Raw genomic sequence first — 14,190 nt, forward strand, 5'->3', positions numbered from 1 at the left:
TATGATCTAGGTAAAAACAACGAGGGGTCCTTGTGGCACCTTAGAGACTAACAAATTTATTTGGGCATAAGCTTTAATTGGCTAAAACACACTTCATCAGATGCATCGAGTGAAAAACACAGTAAGCAGTATATATATTACAGCACATAAAAAGATGGAAGTTACCTTCTAAGTGTGGGGTGGGGGGTCAGTGCTAATGAGGCCAATTCAATTAAGGTGGAAGTGGCTTTCATCCAGACCACATCACACGATCCCATGTCTACAGCCAAGCTCTAAGATACAACTGCATTTGCTCTAATCCCTCAGACCTACAGGATCTCTATCAAGCGTTCTTAAAACTACAGTACCCACCTGCTGAAGTGAAGAAACAGATTGACAGAGCCAGAACACCACCCAGAAGTCACCTACTACAGGACAGGCCCAACAAAGAAAGGAACAGAATGCCACTAGCCGTCACCTACAGCCCGCAACTAAAACCTCTCCAACGCGTCATCAAGGATCTACAACCTATCCTGAAGGACGATCCCTCACTCTCACAGACCTTGGGAGACAGGACAGTCCTCACGTACAGACACCCCCCCAACCTGAAGCAAATACTCACCAGCAACTACACACCACACAACAAAAACACTAACCCAGGAACCAATCCCTGCAACAAACCCGATTGCCAACTCTGTCTGCATATCTATTCAAGGGACACCATCTTAGATCCTAACCACATCAGCCACACCACCAGGGGCTCATTCACCTGCATGTCTACCAATGTGATATATGCCATCATGTGCCAGCAATGCCCCTCTGCCATATACACTGGCCAAATCGGACAGTCTCTACGCAAAAGAATAAATGGACACAAATCATACATCAAGAATTGTAACATTCAAAAACCAGTAGGAGAGCACTTCAATCTCCCTGGAAACTCAATAACAGACTTAGAAGTGGTAATTCTTCAACAAAAAAACTTCAAAAACAGACTTTGACGAGAAACTGCGAACTGGAATTAATTTGCAAACTGGACACCATTAAATTAGGCCTGAATAAAAACTGGCAGTGGATGGGTCACTACAAAAAGTAATTTTCCCTCTGCTGATACTCACACCTTCTTGTCAACTGTTGGGAGTGGGTGACATCCACCTTGATTGCATTGGCCTCATTAGTACTACAAAGTAATTTTCCCTCTGTTGATATTCACCCCTTCTTGTCAACTGTTGAGAATAGGTCACTTCCACCTTAACTGAATTGGCCTCGTTAGCACTGACCTCCAACTTCGTAAGGCAACTCCTATCTTTTCATGTGCTGTAATAGAAATACTGCTTACTGTATTTTTCACTCCATGAATCTGATGAAGTGGGTTTTAGCCCACAAAAGCTTATGCCCAAATAACTTTGTTAATCTCTAAGGTGCCACAAGGACTCCTCATTGTTTTTGCTGATACAGACTAACATGGCTACCACTACGATCTAGGTGTTCACAGAATCATAGAATATCAGGGTTGGAAGGGACCTCAGGACGTCATCTAATCCAACCCCCTGCTCAAAGCAGGACCAATCCCCAACTAAACCATCCCAGCCAGGGCTTCGTCAAGCCTGACCTTAAAAACCTCTAAGGAAGGAGATTCTACCACCTCCCTAGGTAACGCATTCCAGTATTTCACCACCCTCCTAGTGAAAAAGTTTCTCCTAATATCCAACCTAAACCTCCCCCACTGCAACTTGAGACCATTACTCCTTGTCCTGTCATCTTCTACCACTGAGAATAGTCTAGAACCATCCTCTCTGGAACCACCTCTCAAGTAGTTGAAAGCAGCTATCAAATCCCCCCTCATTCTTCTCTTCTGCAGACTAAACAATCCCAGTTCCCTCAGCCTCTCCTCATAAGTCATGTGTTCCAGACCCCTAGTCATTTTTGTTGCCCTTCGCTGGACTCTCTCCAATTTATCCACATCCTTCTTGTAGTGTGGGGCCCAAAACTGGACACAGTACTCCAGATGAGGCCTCACCAATGTCGAATAGAGGGGGACGATCACGTCCCTCGATCTTCTCGCTATGCCCCTACTTATACATCCCAAAATGTCATTGGCCTTCTTGGCAACAAGGGCACACTGCTGACTCATATCCAGCTTCTCGTCCACTGTCACCCCTAGGTCCTTTTCCGCAGAACTGCTGCCTAGCCATTCGGTCCCTAGTCTGTAGCTGTGCATTGGGTTCTTCCGTCCTAAGTGCAGGACCCTGCACTTATCCTTGTTGAACCTCATCAGATTTCTTTTGGCCCAATCCTCCAATTTGTCTAGGTCCCTCTGTATCCTATCCCTGCCCTCCAGCGTATCTACCACTCCTCCCAGTTTAGTATAATCCGCAAATTTGCTGAGAGTGCAATCCACACCATCCTCCAGATCATTTATGAAGATATTGAACAAAACCGGCCCCAGGACTGACCCGTGGGGGACTCCACTTGACACCGGCTGCCAACTAGACATGGAGCCATTGATCACTACCCGTTGTGCCCAACAATCTAGCCAACTTTCTACCCACCTTATAGTGCATTCATCCAGCCCATACTTCTTTAACTTGCTGACAAGAATACTGTGGGAGACCATGTCAAAAGCTTTGCTAAAGTCAAGAAACAATACATCCACTGCTTTCCCTTCATCCACAGAACCAGTAATCTCATCATAGAAGGCGATTCGATTAGTCAGGCATGACCTTCCCTTGGTGAATCCGTGCTGACTGTTCCTGATCACATTCCTCTCATGTAAGTGCTTCAGGATTGATTCTTTGAGGACCTGCTCCATGATTTTTCTGGGTACTGAGATGAGGCTGACTGGCCTGTAGTTCCCAGGATCCTCCTCCTTCCCTTTTTTAAAGATTGGCACTACATTAGCCTTTTTCCAGTCATCCGGGACTTCCCCTGTTCGCCACGAGTTTTCAAAGATAATGGCCAATAGCTCTGCAATCACAGCTGCCAATTCCTTTAGCACTCTCGGATGCAAGTCGTCCGGCCCCATGGACTTGTGCACGTCCAGCTTTTCTAAATAGTCCCTAACCACCTCTTTCTCTACAGAGGGCTGGCCATCTATTCCCCATGTTGTGATGCCCAGCGCAGCAGTCTGGGAGCTGACCTTGTTTGCGAAGATAGAGGCAAAAAAAGCATTGAGTACATTAGCTTTTTCCACATCCTCTGTCACTAGGTTGCCTCCCTCATTCATTAAGGGGTCCACACTTTCCTTGGCTTTCTTCTTGTTGCCAACATACCTGAAGAAACCCTTCTTGTTACTCTTGACATCTCTGGCTAGCTGCAGCTCCAGGTGCGATTTGGCCCTCCTTATTATCTTTGATTCTATCCTCTCTTTAGACCCATGCCTCCATTTCTAATTTTTGCTGTTTCTTCCTACACAACGTCCATAAGATCAGATCTTTCCTCTCAGTTCACACAGACAAAACTCATCTCACATCTTAACCATTTCAGCTTCCTGTTTCTGGCCTTGATAAACTCAATCTTGTCCCAGCAGGTGTATTAAAGACACTGCTGCTAGAAGATCATCATCTTTTCTTATTGCACTGATTACATAGATTCATAGATATTAAGGTCAGAAGGGACCATTATGATCATCTAGTCTGACCTCCTGCACAATGCAGGCCCCCATCCACTAGCTCCCTGTCCTCCATCCCAAAAACAAGCTTCTTGTCTTTATTTTTAAAGGCTCTTTACAGCTTAGATATGCCCTACCTATAAACTCTAATATATTACCATCCACTCACTAGGACAGATCAGTTTAAATTCCTTTGGTACTTTTTAGTTATTTTCTAAAAGAAAGGCTGATTCTCACTGGTTGGGGACATTTCAAACATGTTGATTTGCAACTAAATATAGCCTTTACACCAAATTTGATACTTCTTTTTGCTAACCAGGGGCATATACTATATCTATAGTCATTTAAGCAATTATATTGTTTAATCACTTGATGATTACCTGTTCTGTTCATTCCCTCTGGGGAACCTGGCATTGTCCACTGTCGGAAGACAGGATACTGGGCTAGATGGATCTTTGGTCTGACCCAGTGTGGCTGTTCGTATGTTCTTAATTTATGTTTTTCCAGATTCTTAATTTTTGTATTTTTCATTATGTTAGAAAATGGAGAATGATGCATTTCTTATTTACTAAATGATTAAATTTTGCACTTGTGATTTGTGTCAAGCTCTATTTGGAAGGAAATTCAAATTCAATCCAAAATGAAAAATCACAGCAATTAAAAAAAATTAAATTAAACTATCCTACATGTGCTGGATATATAAGAGGAAAATATTATCAAAAATGTATTAAAGCATGTTTTGTATTTAAAACAAATTGATTTATTAAACAAAGAGAATTATATATAGCTGTAAATGGAGCTCATTGTTTCTGGTTACTATGTCCTTCAAGATTTTAGAACCAATAGATCTCATCCTCTTACACCTAGTTTTTATTCAGAGATTAGAAGAAAAAAACAAGCTTTCCTGCTTTTTCAACTCCCAATTGGTTTCTTAACTTTGAATGAACTAGCTGAATAAACTGAAATGCAGAAAACATTCTCACTGTACCTGCAGAAGAGGTAACTGCTGTTGAAAGCTGATTTAGCACTTCAACAAACACTGGTTCCATGTACTTAGCCAGTGACTTTCACCAGTTCAGCGTTTTGACTTGCTTTAAAACTTGGCAGCAAACATGTACAGTAACTCCTCACTTAAAGTTGTCCTGGTTTATGTTGTTTCGTTGCTGATCAATTAGAGAATATGCTCATTTAAAGTTGCGCAATTCTCCCTTATAATGTTGTTTGCCGCCTCCTTTGTCCACTGCTTGCAGAAAGAGCAGCCCGTTGAAGCTAGTGTGAGGCTACATTAACAACGTGTTAACCCTTGAGAGCTCAGCCAAGTGCTAGTTCATTTAGCAGTAAGGCAGTCCCTGGGAAATATCCGACCCTCTGCCTTCCCTGAAACCTAACCCCCCTATGTACACAAATTCTTATGGGGAAATTCGATTCGCTTAACATCATTTCACTTACAGTAGCATTTTTCAGGAACATAACTATAACGTTAAGTGAGGAGTTACTGTATTGCTTAATATTTTTTCTATTTACTTGATCTTAATGGATTATAATAAAGTTAGGCCTTAACATAAATTGCTAATTTCAAACTTAATTTTAAATAGGTTTTTTACATAAGTCTGTATTTTATTTAAAATAGAAAATCTGATTTTTTTTTATTTACCAAAAAAAAAATCAAATTTTTATCCACTCTGCCACACATCCCTCCATTTTATCAATTATGCCATCTTTTACACCCATTAGTACAATTTGCCCTCAAGCATCTTTGGTGCTTTCTCCCATTCCACGTCTTATGTATGGGAAAAGTGCCACATAAAAATCCATAAAGCCACCACATTATCCTCCTGAAAATCTTTTCAGAAGTGATGTCTACAAAACACCCAACAACAGCTGGACAGCTAGCATGCTAGGCAACTTATTGCTCTAAATATGATCACTTCAACACTACCTTGTCTCTCCCTACCCCATTTGTCATTGTATCCACCTGTTGTCACTTCTCATATGCTAAGATTGTCAACTCTTCAGGGCAGGAACTCTCTTTCATATTACACGTTACAGCCTAGCAAAATGGGGCCCTGTCATAAATATAAAGGGACTTTTAAAATCCCTTCAGGCCAGAGGAAAAACCCTTTCACCTGTAAAGGGTTAAGAAGCTAGGATAACCTTGCTGGCATCTGACCACAATGACCAATGAGGAGACAAGATACTTTCAAAGCTGGAAGGGGGGAGAAACAAAGGGTCCGGGTCTGTCTGTGTGATGCTTTTGCCGGGGACAGAACAGGAATGGAGTCTTAGAACTTAGTAAGTAATCTAGCTAGATATGCATTAGATTATGATTTCTTTAAATGGCTGAGAAAATAAGATGTGCTGAATGGAATGGATATTCCTGGTTTTGTGTCTTTTTGTAACTTAAGGTTTTGCCTAGAGGGATTCTCTATGTTTTGAATCTAATTACACTGTAAGGTATTTACCATCTTCATTTTACAGAGGTGATTCTTTTTTACTTTTTCTTCTATTAAAATTCTTCTTTTAAGAAACTGAATGCTTTTTTCATTCTTCTTAAGATCCAAGGGCTTGGGTCTGTGGTCACCTATGCAAATTGGTGAGGATTTTTATCAAACCTTCCCCAGAAAAAAGGGGGTAAGATTTGGGAGGATTTTGAGGGGAAAGATGTTTCCAAACGAACTCTTTCCTAATAATAATAATACCGGTGTTAGATGTTTGGTGGTGGCAGCGAAAGTCCAAGGGCAAAGGGTAAAATAGTTTGTACCTTGGGGAAGTTTTAAGCTAAGCTGGTAAAAGAAAGCTTAGGAGGTTTTCATGCAGGTCCCCACATCTGTACCCTAGCGTTCAGAGCAGGGAAGGAACCTTGACAGGCCCTGATGGCTGCCTCTAGGCACTTCCACACTACCACTATCCCCACTGAGGAAGAGGCAGAAAATTTCACCACAGCAGAAGAACAATTTGGCCACTGAGTCTTTCAAAGTCCATTCATCTCCCAACTCCTTATACAACCCCACAAATCCATATTCCACACATTCTCCTGACTTCCCCTCATTGCCTCCAGCTACTCCACCCCCAACCCAGCTCCTAACCACATCCCCACTCTCCTACCCCTACACCCTTCCCCGTCATCACCTCATCCCAAGTTTTTCCTCTTCAAAACCTCACATTATCCCCATTTCCCTCTACCCTCCAAAGTGCCCATTGCATCTCCAGAGATAGCAGCTCCCACGATGCCATCATTTCCTGATCCTGGCTCTCCCTGAGACCTGAATCTTGTTCTGTGACACCGCCTCTATAGCTGCTCTCCTCTTACAGCAGTCTTTCCCTCTCTCACACTCCCCATCCTGAATTGGACCAAACGAACATTCTGGAGTGGCAGGTTTTTTCTCTCCCATTCCTCCCACTTCCAACTCATCCCCATTCACACACACACCTTCCTTTTTTCGAACAACACTCCACCCAATTCTTTTCTCCTCTCCCTTTCCATATAGATTATACAACTTCCAATCCATCAATATTAAGGAATTTTGTTCTCAGCCCACTCCTCCCTATCCTCTTTTTCCTTCTCCTCCACTGATATGATCATTAACTCCCTCCAACCTGCGTTCGCCACCACCTTTGACTCCTTTTCCCCTCTCTCACACTGCAAGGTTCACCCTGCCAACCCCTATCTCTGGTTCCCCCCGCTTATACATACACACACACACTTTCTCTGCTCCTGTTTCTACACTCATAAGAGTCTATTGTTGAAGTCCCATGCCTATGCTTACTTCCTCCACTACAAATTCATTTTTATTTACCTTTCCCTTCTTTCTGAATAAGCAGCAACATTATTCCTCCACTCTCAATTATTTCCACGCTCACAATACCAGCTGCCTATTTACGATTTTTCTCTTCCTCTAAAAATTCTCTCCCCTCCTGCCAGGATCTTGCCAACTTCTTCAGTGAAAAAAATCCCAAGAACTTGATGTGACCTCTAACCCTCTCTCCCTTACCTCTCCCTTCCTCCATTACCTGCTCACACACCTCTTCCTCTGTCACAAAGGCAGACTGCTTCCTTGCTTTCATCCTCTACACTTTCCATTCAACGTAGGGTGACCAGATGTCCCGTTTTTAAAGGGACAGTCCCGTTTTTTGGGACATTTTCTTATATAGGAGCCTATTACCCCCCACCCCCATCCAGTTTTTTCACAGTTGCTATCTAGTAAACCTAATTCAACCTAGTAATCCTATCTCCTCCCATTTCTTGACCTCCACAATTCACCCCTGCCACCACTCATCTCCTCCACAATACAAGCATATATAAGGTTATGTTCTTTGCAGGGAAGGTTGCATTATTTGGCCTCCTTGTGCAAATGAATTGTGACCATCCTTATTTAATTACATATCACATACTATGTTTTCAACAGGACTCCTGCCTCATTCAGCGCACAGGATGGACTATGAATGAGACAGCACTACGGTTAAGGAGACTATTATCTATAAGAATTCTACTTCATTTGCAGAAGACAAGAGAAGATGATGTGACAGGAACAAAGCAGGGGCCTACAGGAAAACAAAGAAGGCTCTTGTAGTTAATACAGTGAACCAATTTAGCCACATATTTCCTATATGATGTTGGGAGTCACTTAAACCAAAAGGTGGCCAACTAGTTGTATGTTCTCCATTTTCTAGATGCATAATTTGAGATACCTAAAGCCTGAGTTTAAGAAGTGCTGAGCATTCGTAACTCCAGCTGAAGCTGGTGGAAGATGCTGGTGCTCAGTATCAAACCATAGAGCATCTCAAGTTGGAAATCCAATGAATGAAGCATTTAGCAATCACTTTTGTGAATTTTAGCTTAAATATCTCTGTGCTTCAGTTCTCCATCCATAAAACTAGAATAATAATGCTTCTCTACACACACTTCAGGAGGTTTTGTAAGTAAATTCTTTAATGTCTGTGAGACACTCAGGTACCACAAAGATGATCACAATATAAAACATCACAAGGAAATGGAATATACTGTACTCGTGATGAGGTTTGGTATGCAGAAAATAAGGCATAGTACCACATGGTGAATAAGGAGGGTAAAAAAAAATACTGAATTGCTGTCTCACTCAGAGTGCACACTGCACAAGGCAGGAATCCTATGGAAAAAATAGTATGTGATAGATAATTGAAACAGTATGTGATCATGCAGAGATGCAAGGAATTCTGTGGTAAGGTGGGAATTAAAGCTCATGTTAAATGACTATGAAATTATTCAATAAGCTTTAATGTTGCAGAAATAATTCTGGGAACAATTTAGCAACAGAGCAGAGAGCCTGAAGCTGTAGGCAGGGAACAAGGAATGGATTGCAGAAGGTAGCAGTTGCCATTAAAGGCTCTTAAATCCTGCAGGAGCAGAGCTCCATCCCTACAAAGCTCAGAAGGCCTGGCTGGCAATCATCACTTCCTATAAGGATCCCACTGTTTATCCTAAGCCTGTGCATTATCCCCTTCCTCTTGTCCCCTAGTATTTCAAAAGCTGGTTCACAGTCACAAATAATGCTCATCCTCCTTGTTATCCTGAATCACAAAGCATCACCCTTTGGCTGCCACCTAATCTCACCTTTAAAAGGCAGCAACAGAGACCACTGACATCTCACGTATTGGGGGAGGGGAAAAGGGACAACAAAAAAATCAAAAATCCCAAAGAAACCATGTACAAAGGAGGCAAAATATCACAAACACAAAATGAGGAGCTGAAAGATAGCATCAAAATGATCATTTTTATGAATTTAGCAGCACAAGCAGATCTACACAGCATCAAGGCAAAAAGGTAAAATACCCAGCCTTGTGCACTCTTAAGTGCATTACATGCAGGGTCCTTCATACATGGATACGTTACTGTTGCTCTAAAAATGTTAATATTTTAATTTCCCATTATTTTACATTTGCAATCTTAATATTGATTTAATATAGGTTTTTACATTTACAGTAATAATGTCAGAAAGTTAATTATACATTTGATTGTAAAGTTAATTGTATTTGGAGACAGAAAAGTTTAATGTCTACAGACTGGAATGTTATAGGACAATGGTCTCCTAATAATGAGGACTGAAAGTTAAAAATAAAAGGATACCTTATATCATATACTGGTGGTCTAAGGTCATGAGGCCCATGAGCAAAGGCACAGTGGAGTCCATTCTTCACACAGTGGCCCCGAGCATCTGTTTCATGAATACATGTTCCAGTCTTGTAATATCGGAGATGATATTTTCTTTCTGTATCCCCTGTTGTTCGATGCAGATAAGGACAACTACATAATAGAAGGAAACAATTATGGAGCACCACTGCGCAGTGCCTGGAGGATTGTGTTTAAACTCCTAACCAAACATTTTGCTGTCCCTTTCCTTCTTATAACTTACTTGTAACGTTTTGGCAATACAATTCAGACCAGAGAGAAGTTGTCTCACCCCCTGCCCTGTAACTCTGGTGCCTTAAATGCTCTGCTGCGATGGCTCACAGCCCAGACACCAGCAGCCAGTAGACAAGCATGTAGCTCCCTGAGCATGTGTGTGCTGTGCAGGCCTGGTTCAGTGCTCTGATCCCAGTAGCGTGCCTACAATGGAACAGCTCCACACTGGTCTCCCCCAGCCTTAGTTACTACTTGCAGAGTGACACCCAACACACACTCAGTCCTGAACTTCCCCAAAACCTTCTGCCCTGAAGTGTCCATCCTTTTCCTGGAACACTCAGAGAAATAAGATTTGTTGCTCCCTTAAAGAGACAAAAGTACAGCTTATTACTTTAATTAGAGTTAATTACTTCAATTCAAATACAGCACTGAGTTGGTTTAGATCAGTGTTTCTCAACCTTTTTGTGCTTGCAACTCCTTTTGGACTTAAAAAACTGTGGCCCACCTACTAAAAGGGCTGGCATTAGGGCAAACAGGGCAACTGCCCAGGGCCCCACACAACAGGGGACCCGACAAGCTAAGTTACACACTTCAGACCCACCGCCATGGCTGAAGCATGCAACTTAATTTTGCAGTGTCCCAGGTAACTGCCCTGATTGCCACCACCTAATGCCAGCCCTGCACTTGCCTAACCCCTCCCCCAACCCATCCTGTGACCCCCCCCCAGGGGTCATGACCTCCAGGTTGAGAAACCCTGTTTTAGATCAAAAGTAAAACAAGTTTATTAACAAAAGAACATAGGTTAAGTGATACCAAATAGAAGAAATTGAAGGTAGAATGGGTTACAAATAAACAAAAGTAAAAATATGCTTTCTAATAGCTAAGACCTGACCTAACAGGCTACCGATTTTGCTCATGGTATTTTTCTCACCAATCATTTTCTTTCCAGCCATGGCTGACTTTCTGTCAGTTGGGACCTTCCACAGAAGTTCAAGGTGCTGGTTTCCCTTGTCTTCCTAGATCAGCGGTTCTCAAACTGTGGGTTGGAACTCCAAAGTAGGTCAGGACCACATTTTAATGGGGTTGCTAGGACCGGTGTTAGACTTGCTGGGGTCTGGGCTCAAGCGCAAGCCCAGCTGCCTGAGGCTGAAGCTGAAGCCCAAGGGCTTCAGCCCAGGGCAGCAGGGCTCAGGTTCTGCTCTCCTTCCTCCAGCACGGGGCAGCGGGGCTCCAGCCCACCGTGCCCAGGGTCATGCAGTAATTTTTGTTTTCAGAAGGAGGTTGTGGTGCAATGAAGTTCGAGAACCGCTGTCCTAGATGAAAGATCTTTGCCTAAGCAGGTTTCTCACTTATATTCAGTTCCCAAAGACTTCAACCTCTTGCTTGAAGGACCATCTGTCTCAGTTTGCAAGAGCTCTGTCCCCTTGTGTCTGTCCAGTGATTGATGGCAATATGGTTTCTTCTCTCTCCTTATATGTTCCAAAACTCACTGCTTTGTCTCCAGACTCAGGATGGCCTCATGCTGTTCTTCCCTTCCTGTGAACTTCCCATACCTCTTGCTGATTCATATGTAAATGGGGCTTCCATTGTTTTTGGTCCAACCTTGCTTAGTTTTTATAACTGCCATCCCTCCTTTCTGAGAGAAAACCTGTTTCTGTCTTTGGTCACAGACTTTAAAGCACAATATCATTAAGTATCCATATTTCCTCATATAGGGTTAACATATATATTTCACAATGATAATCAATCACCAGCATGTCATTAGCTGTCAGGAAAGATCTAACTTGCTATTAGGGTTGTCAGGCGTCCAGTTTTCAACTGGAACGCCCGGTCGAAAAGGGACCCTGGTGGCTCCGGTCAGCACTGCTGACTCGGCCATTAAAAGTCCAGTTGGCAGGGCTGGCAGGCTCCCTACCTGGCTCTGCATGGGTCCCCGGAAGCAGCATCATGTTCCTTGGCTCCTAGGCAGAGGGACTGCCAGCGGAGCTCCGCATGCTGCCCCCATCCCAAGCGCCAGTTCCGCAGCTCCCACTGGCCATGGCGAAGGCAGTGAGCATGTACCGCACAGAGCCGCCTAGCCACGCCTCTGCCTAGGAGTAGGAGAGACATGTTGCCGCTTCCAGGGAGCTCCCCAAGGTAAGTGCCACCCGGAGCCCGCACCTCCTCCCATACCCCAACCCCATGCCCCAGGCCTGAGCCCCCACCTGCACCCCAAACCCTTCATCCCCAGTCCAACCCCAGTCCCCGCACCTCCAGCCGGAGCCATCACCCCCTCTCGCACCCTTGCCCGAGCCCTGATCCCTCTCCCACACCCCATACCCCTTCCCGTACCCCAACCCTCTGCCCCAGGCCTGAGCCCTCTACTGAATCCCAAACCCCATATCCCCAGTCCCACCCCAGAGCCTGCACCCCCTCCCGCATACCTGCCCCAGCCCTGAGCCCCCTCCCACACCCAAACTCCCTTCTGGGGCCCATATCCCAAACTCACCCTTGCACCCCAACCACCTTCTTCAGCCGAGAGCCACCGCCAAAAGAAATCTGATAAGGTTCAACAAGGACAAGAGCAGAGTCCTGCACTTAGGATGGAAGAATCCCATGCACTGCTACAGACTATGGACCAAATGGCTCGGCAGCAGTTCTGCAGAAAAGGACCTAGGAAGCTGGATATGAGTCAACAGTGTGCCCTTGTTGCCAAGAAGGCTAACGGCATTTTGAGATGTATAGGTAGGGGCATAGCGAGAAGATCGAGGGACGTAATCGTTCCCCTCTATTCGACATTGGTGAGGCCTCATCTGCAGTACTACGTCCAGTTTTGGGCCCCACGCTACAAGAAGGATGTGGAAAAATTGGAAAGAGTCCAGCAGAGGGCAACAAAAATGATTAGGGGACTGGAATACATGACTTATGAGGAGAGGCTGAGGGAACTGGGATTGTTTAGTCTGCAGAAGAGAAGAATGAGGGGGGATTTGATAGCTGCTTTCAACTACCTGAAAGGGGGTTCCAAAGAGGATGGATCTAGACTGTTCTCAGTGGTAGCGGATGACAGAACAAGGAGTAATGGTCTCAAGTTGCAGTGGGGGAGGTTTAGGTTGGATATTAGGAAAAAAATTTTCACTAGGAGGGTGGTGAAACACTGGAATGCGTTACCTAGGGAGGTGGTGGAATCCCCTTCCTTAGATATTTTTATGGTCAGGCTTGACAAAGCCAGGCTTGACAAAGCTGGGATTATTTAGATGGGGATTGGTCCTGCTTTGAGCAGGGGGTTGGACTAGATGACCTCCTGAGGTCCCTTCCAACTCTGATATTCTATGATTCTATGAACCCCTCAGCCTGGAGCCCCCTCCTGCACCCCAAACCCCGTGCCCCAGGCTGAAGCCCCCCAAACACACTCCATGAACCTCTCATTTCTGGCCCCACCTCGGAGCCAACACCCCCTCCCATACCAGAACCCCCTGCCCCAGCCTGGTGAAAATGAGAAAGTGAGGGTGGGGGAGAGCCAGAGACAGAAGGAGGGGGGATGGAGTGAGCAGGGGCGGGACCTTGGGGAAGAGGCGGGACAGGGGTGTTCATTTTTGTGCAATTAGAAAGTTGGGAACCCTACTTGATATCCTTTGTGTACAACATTATGGTGTTATCAATCAGTTTATTCAATTACTTAACATTTGAGGTTCAGACTCCCACAACAAGCTATTTCCCCCGCAAAGACACCATCAATCAAATTAAATCCACTTTTAAATGTGTATAAAACTATTTTACTTTAATTTTGTTCCTTGTTTATATGAACCATAATATTCTTAAAATCAAGGCTGGCTGTTTAAAAATAGCCAGAGCTTCGCGAACCAGCTGAGAGGCGGTGAACCAGCTGAGCAGCGGGGACAGCAGAGCAGCTCACAGCAGGAGTTTGCCTGGGAGTTCGCCTGGAGTGAGCCCAGTGAGGCTTACGTCTTGCAAACTGCTCTGAGGAAAGCTCATAGTAGGAAGGTGATATGGAAGGGGGGTGTTCAGCTGTTGTGACCTGCATTGGATGTGCCATGTTTGTCTTTCTTCCACAGGACAGAAGCGACTTTGTCTGTACAAAGTGCAAGCTGGTCTCCATATTGGAAGAGAAGATTGAAGGTCTGGAGCAACAGATAACAACCCTGCGTTGCATACGAGAAACTGAGGATTTTCTGGACAAAACTCAGGATAGGCTTCTAGGGGCACAAAGCTCTACAGATATAGA

General features: G+C 44.2%; 1 protein-coding gene across 4 annotated transcripts in view; it reads right to left on the reverse strand.

The window, feature by feature from the left end:
• Positions 1–14,190, reverse strand: part of UNKL (unk like zinc finger) — a 142,354-nt gene that overhangs the window by 109,931 nt on the left and 18,233 nt on the right. For 2 of the 4 annotated variants that reach the window (XM_084641271.1, XM_084641269.1), the window contains exon 3: positions 9,693–9,869. The exons of 1 other annotated variant lie outside the window; for it this stretch is intronic. In XM_084641271.1, the coding sequence (XP_084497397.1) occupies positions 9,693–9,869 (177 nt within the window). Of the gene's footprint in view, positions 1–9,692; positions 9,870–14,190 lie in introns of those variants that run through there. One more of the 4 variants, XM_084641272.1, reaches the window with a different exon arrangement.

Source organism: Lepidochelys olivacea (assembly GCF_965140295.1).
Source record: "Lepidochelys olivacea isolate rLepOli2 genome assembly, chromosome: 10".
Classification (NCBI taxonomy): Eukaryota; Metazoa; Chordata; order Testudines; family Cheloniidae; genus Lepidochelys; species Lepidochelys olivacea.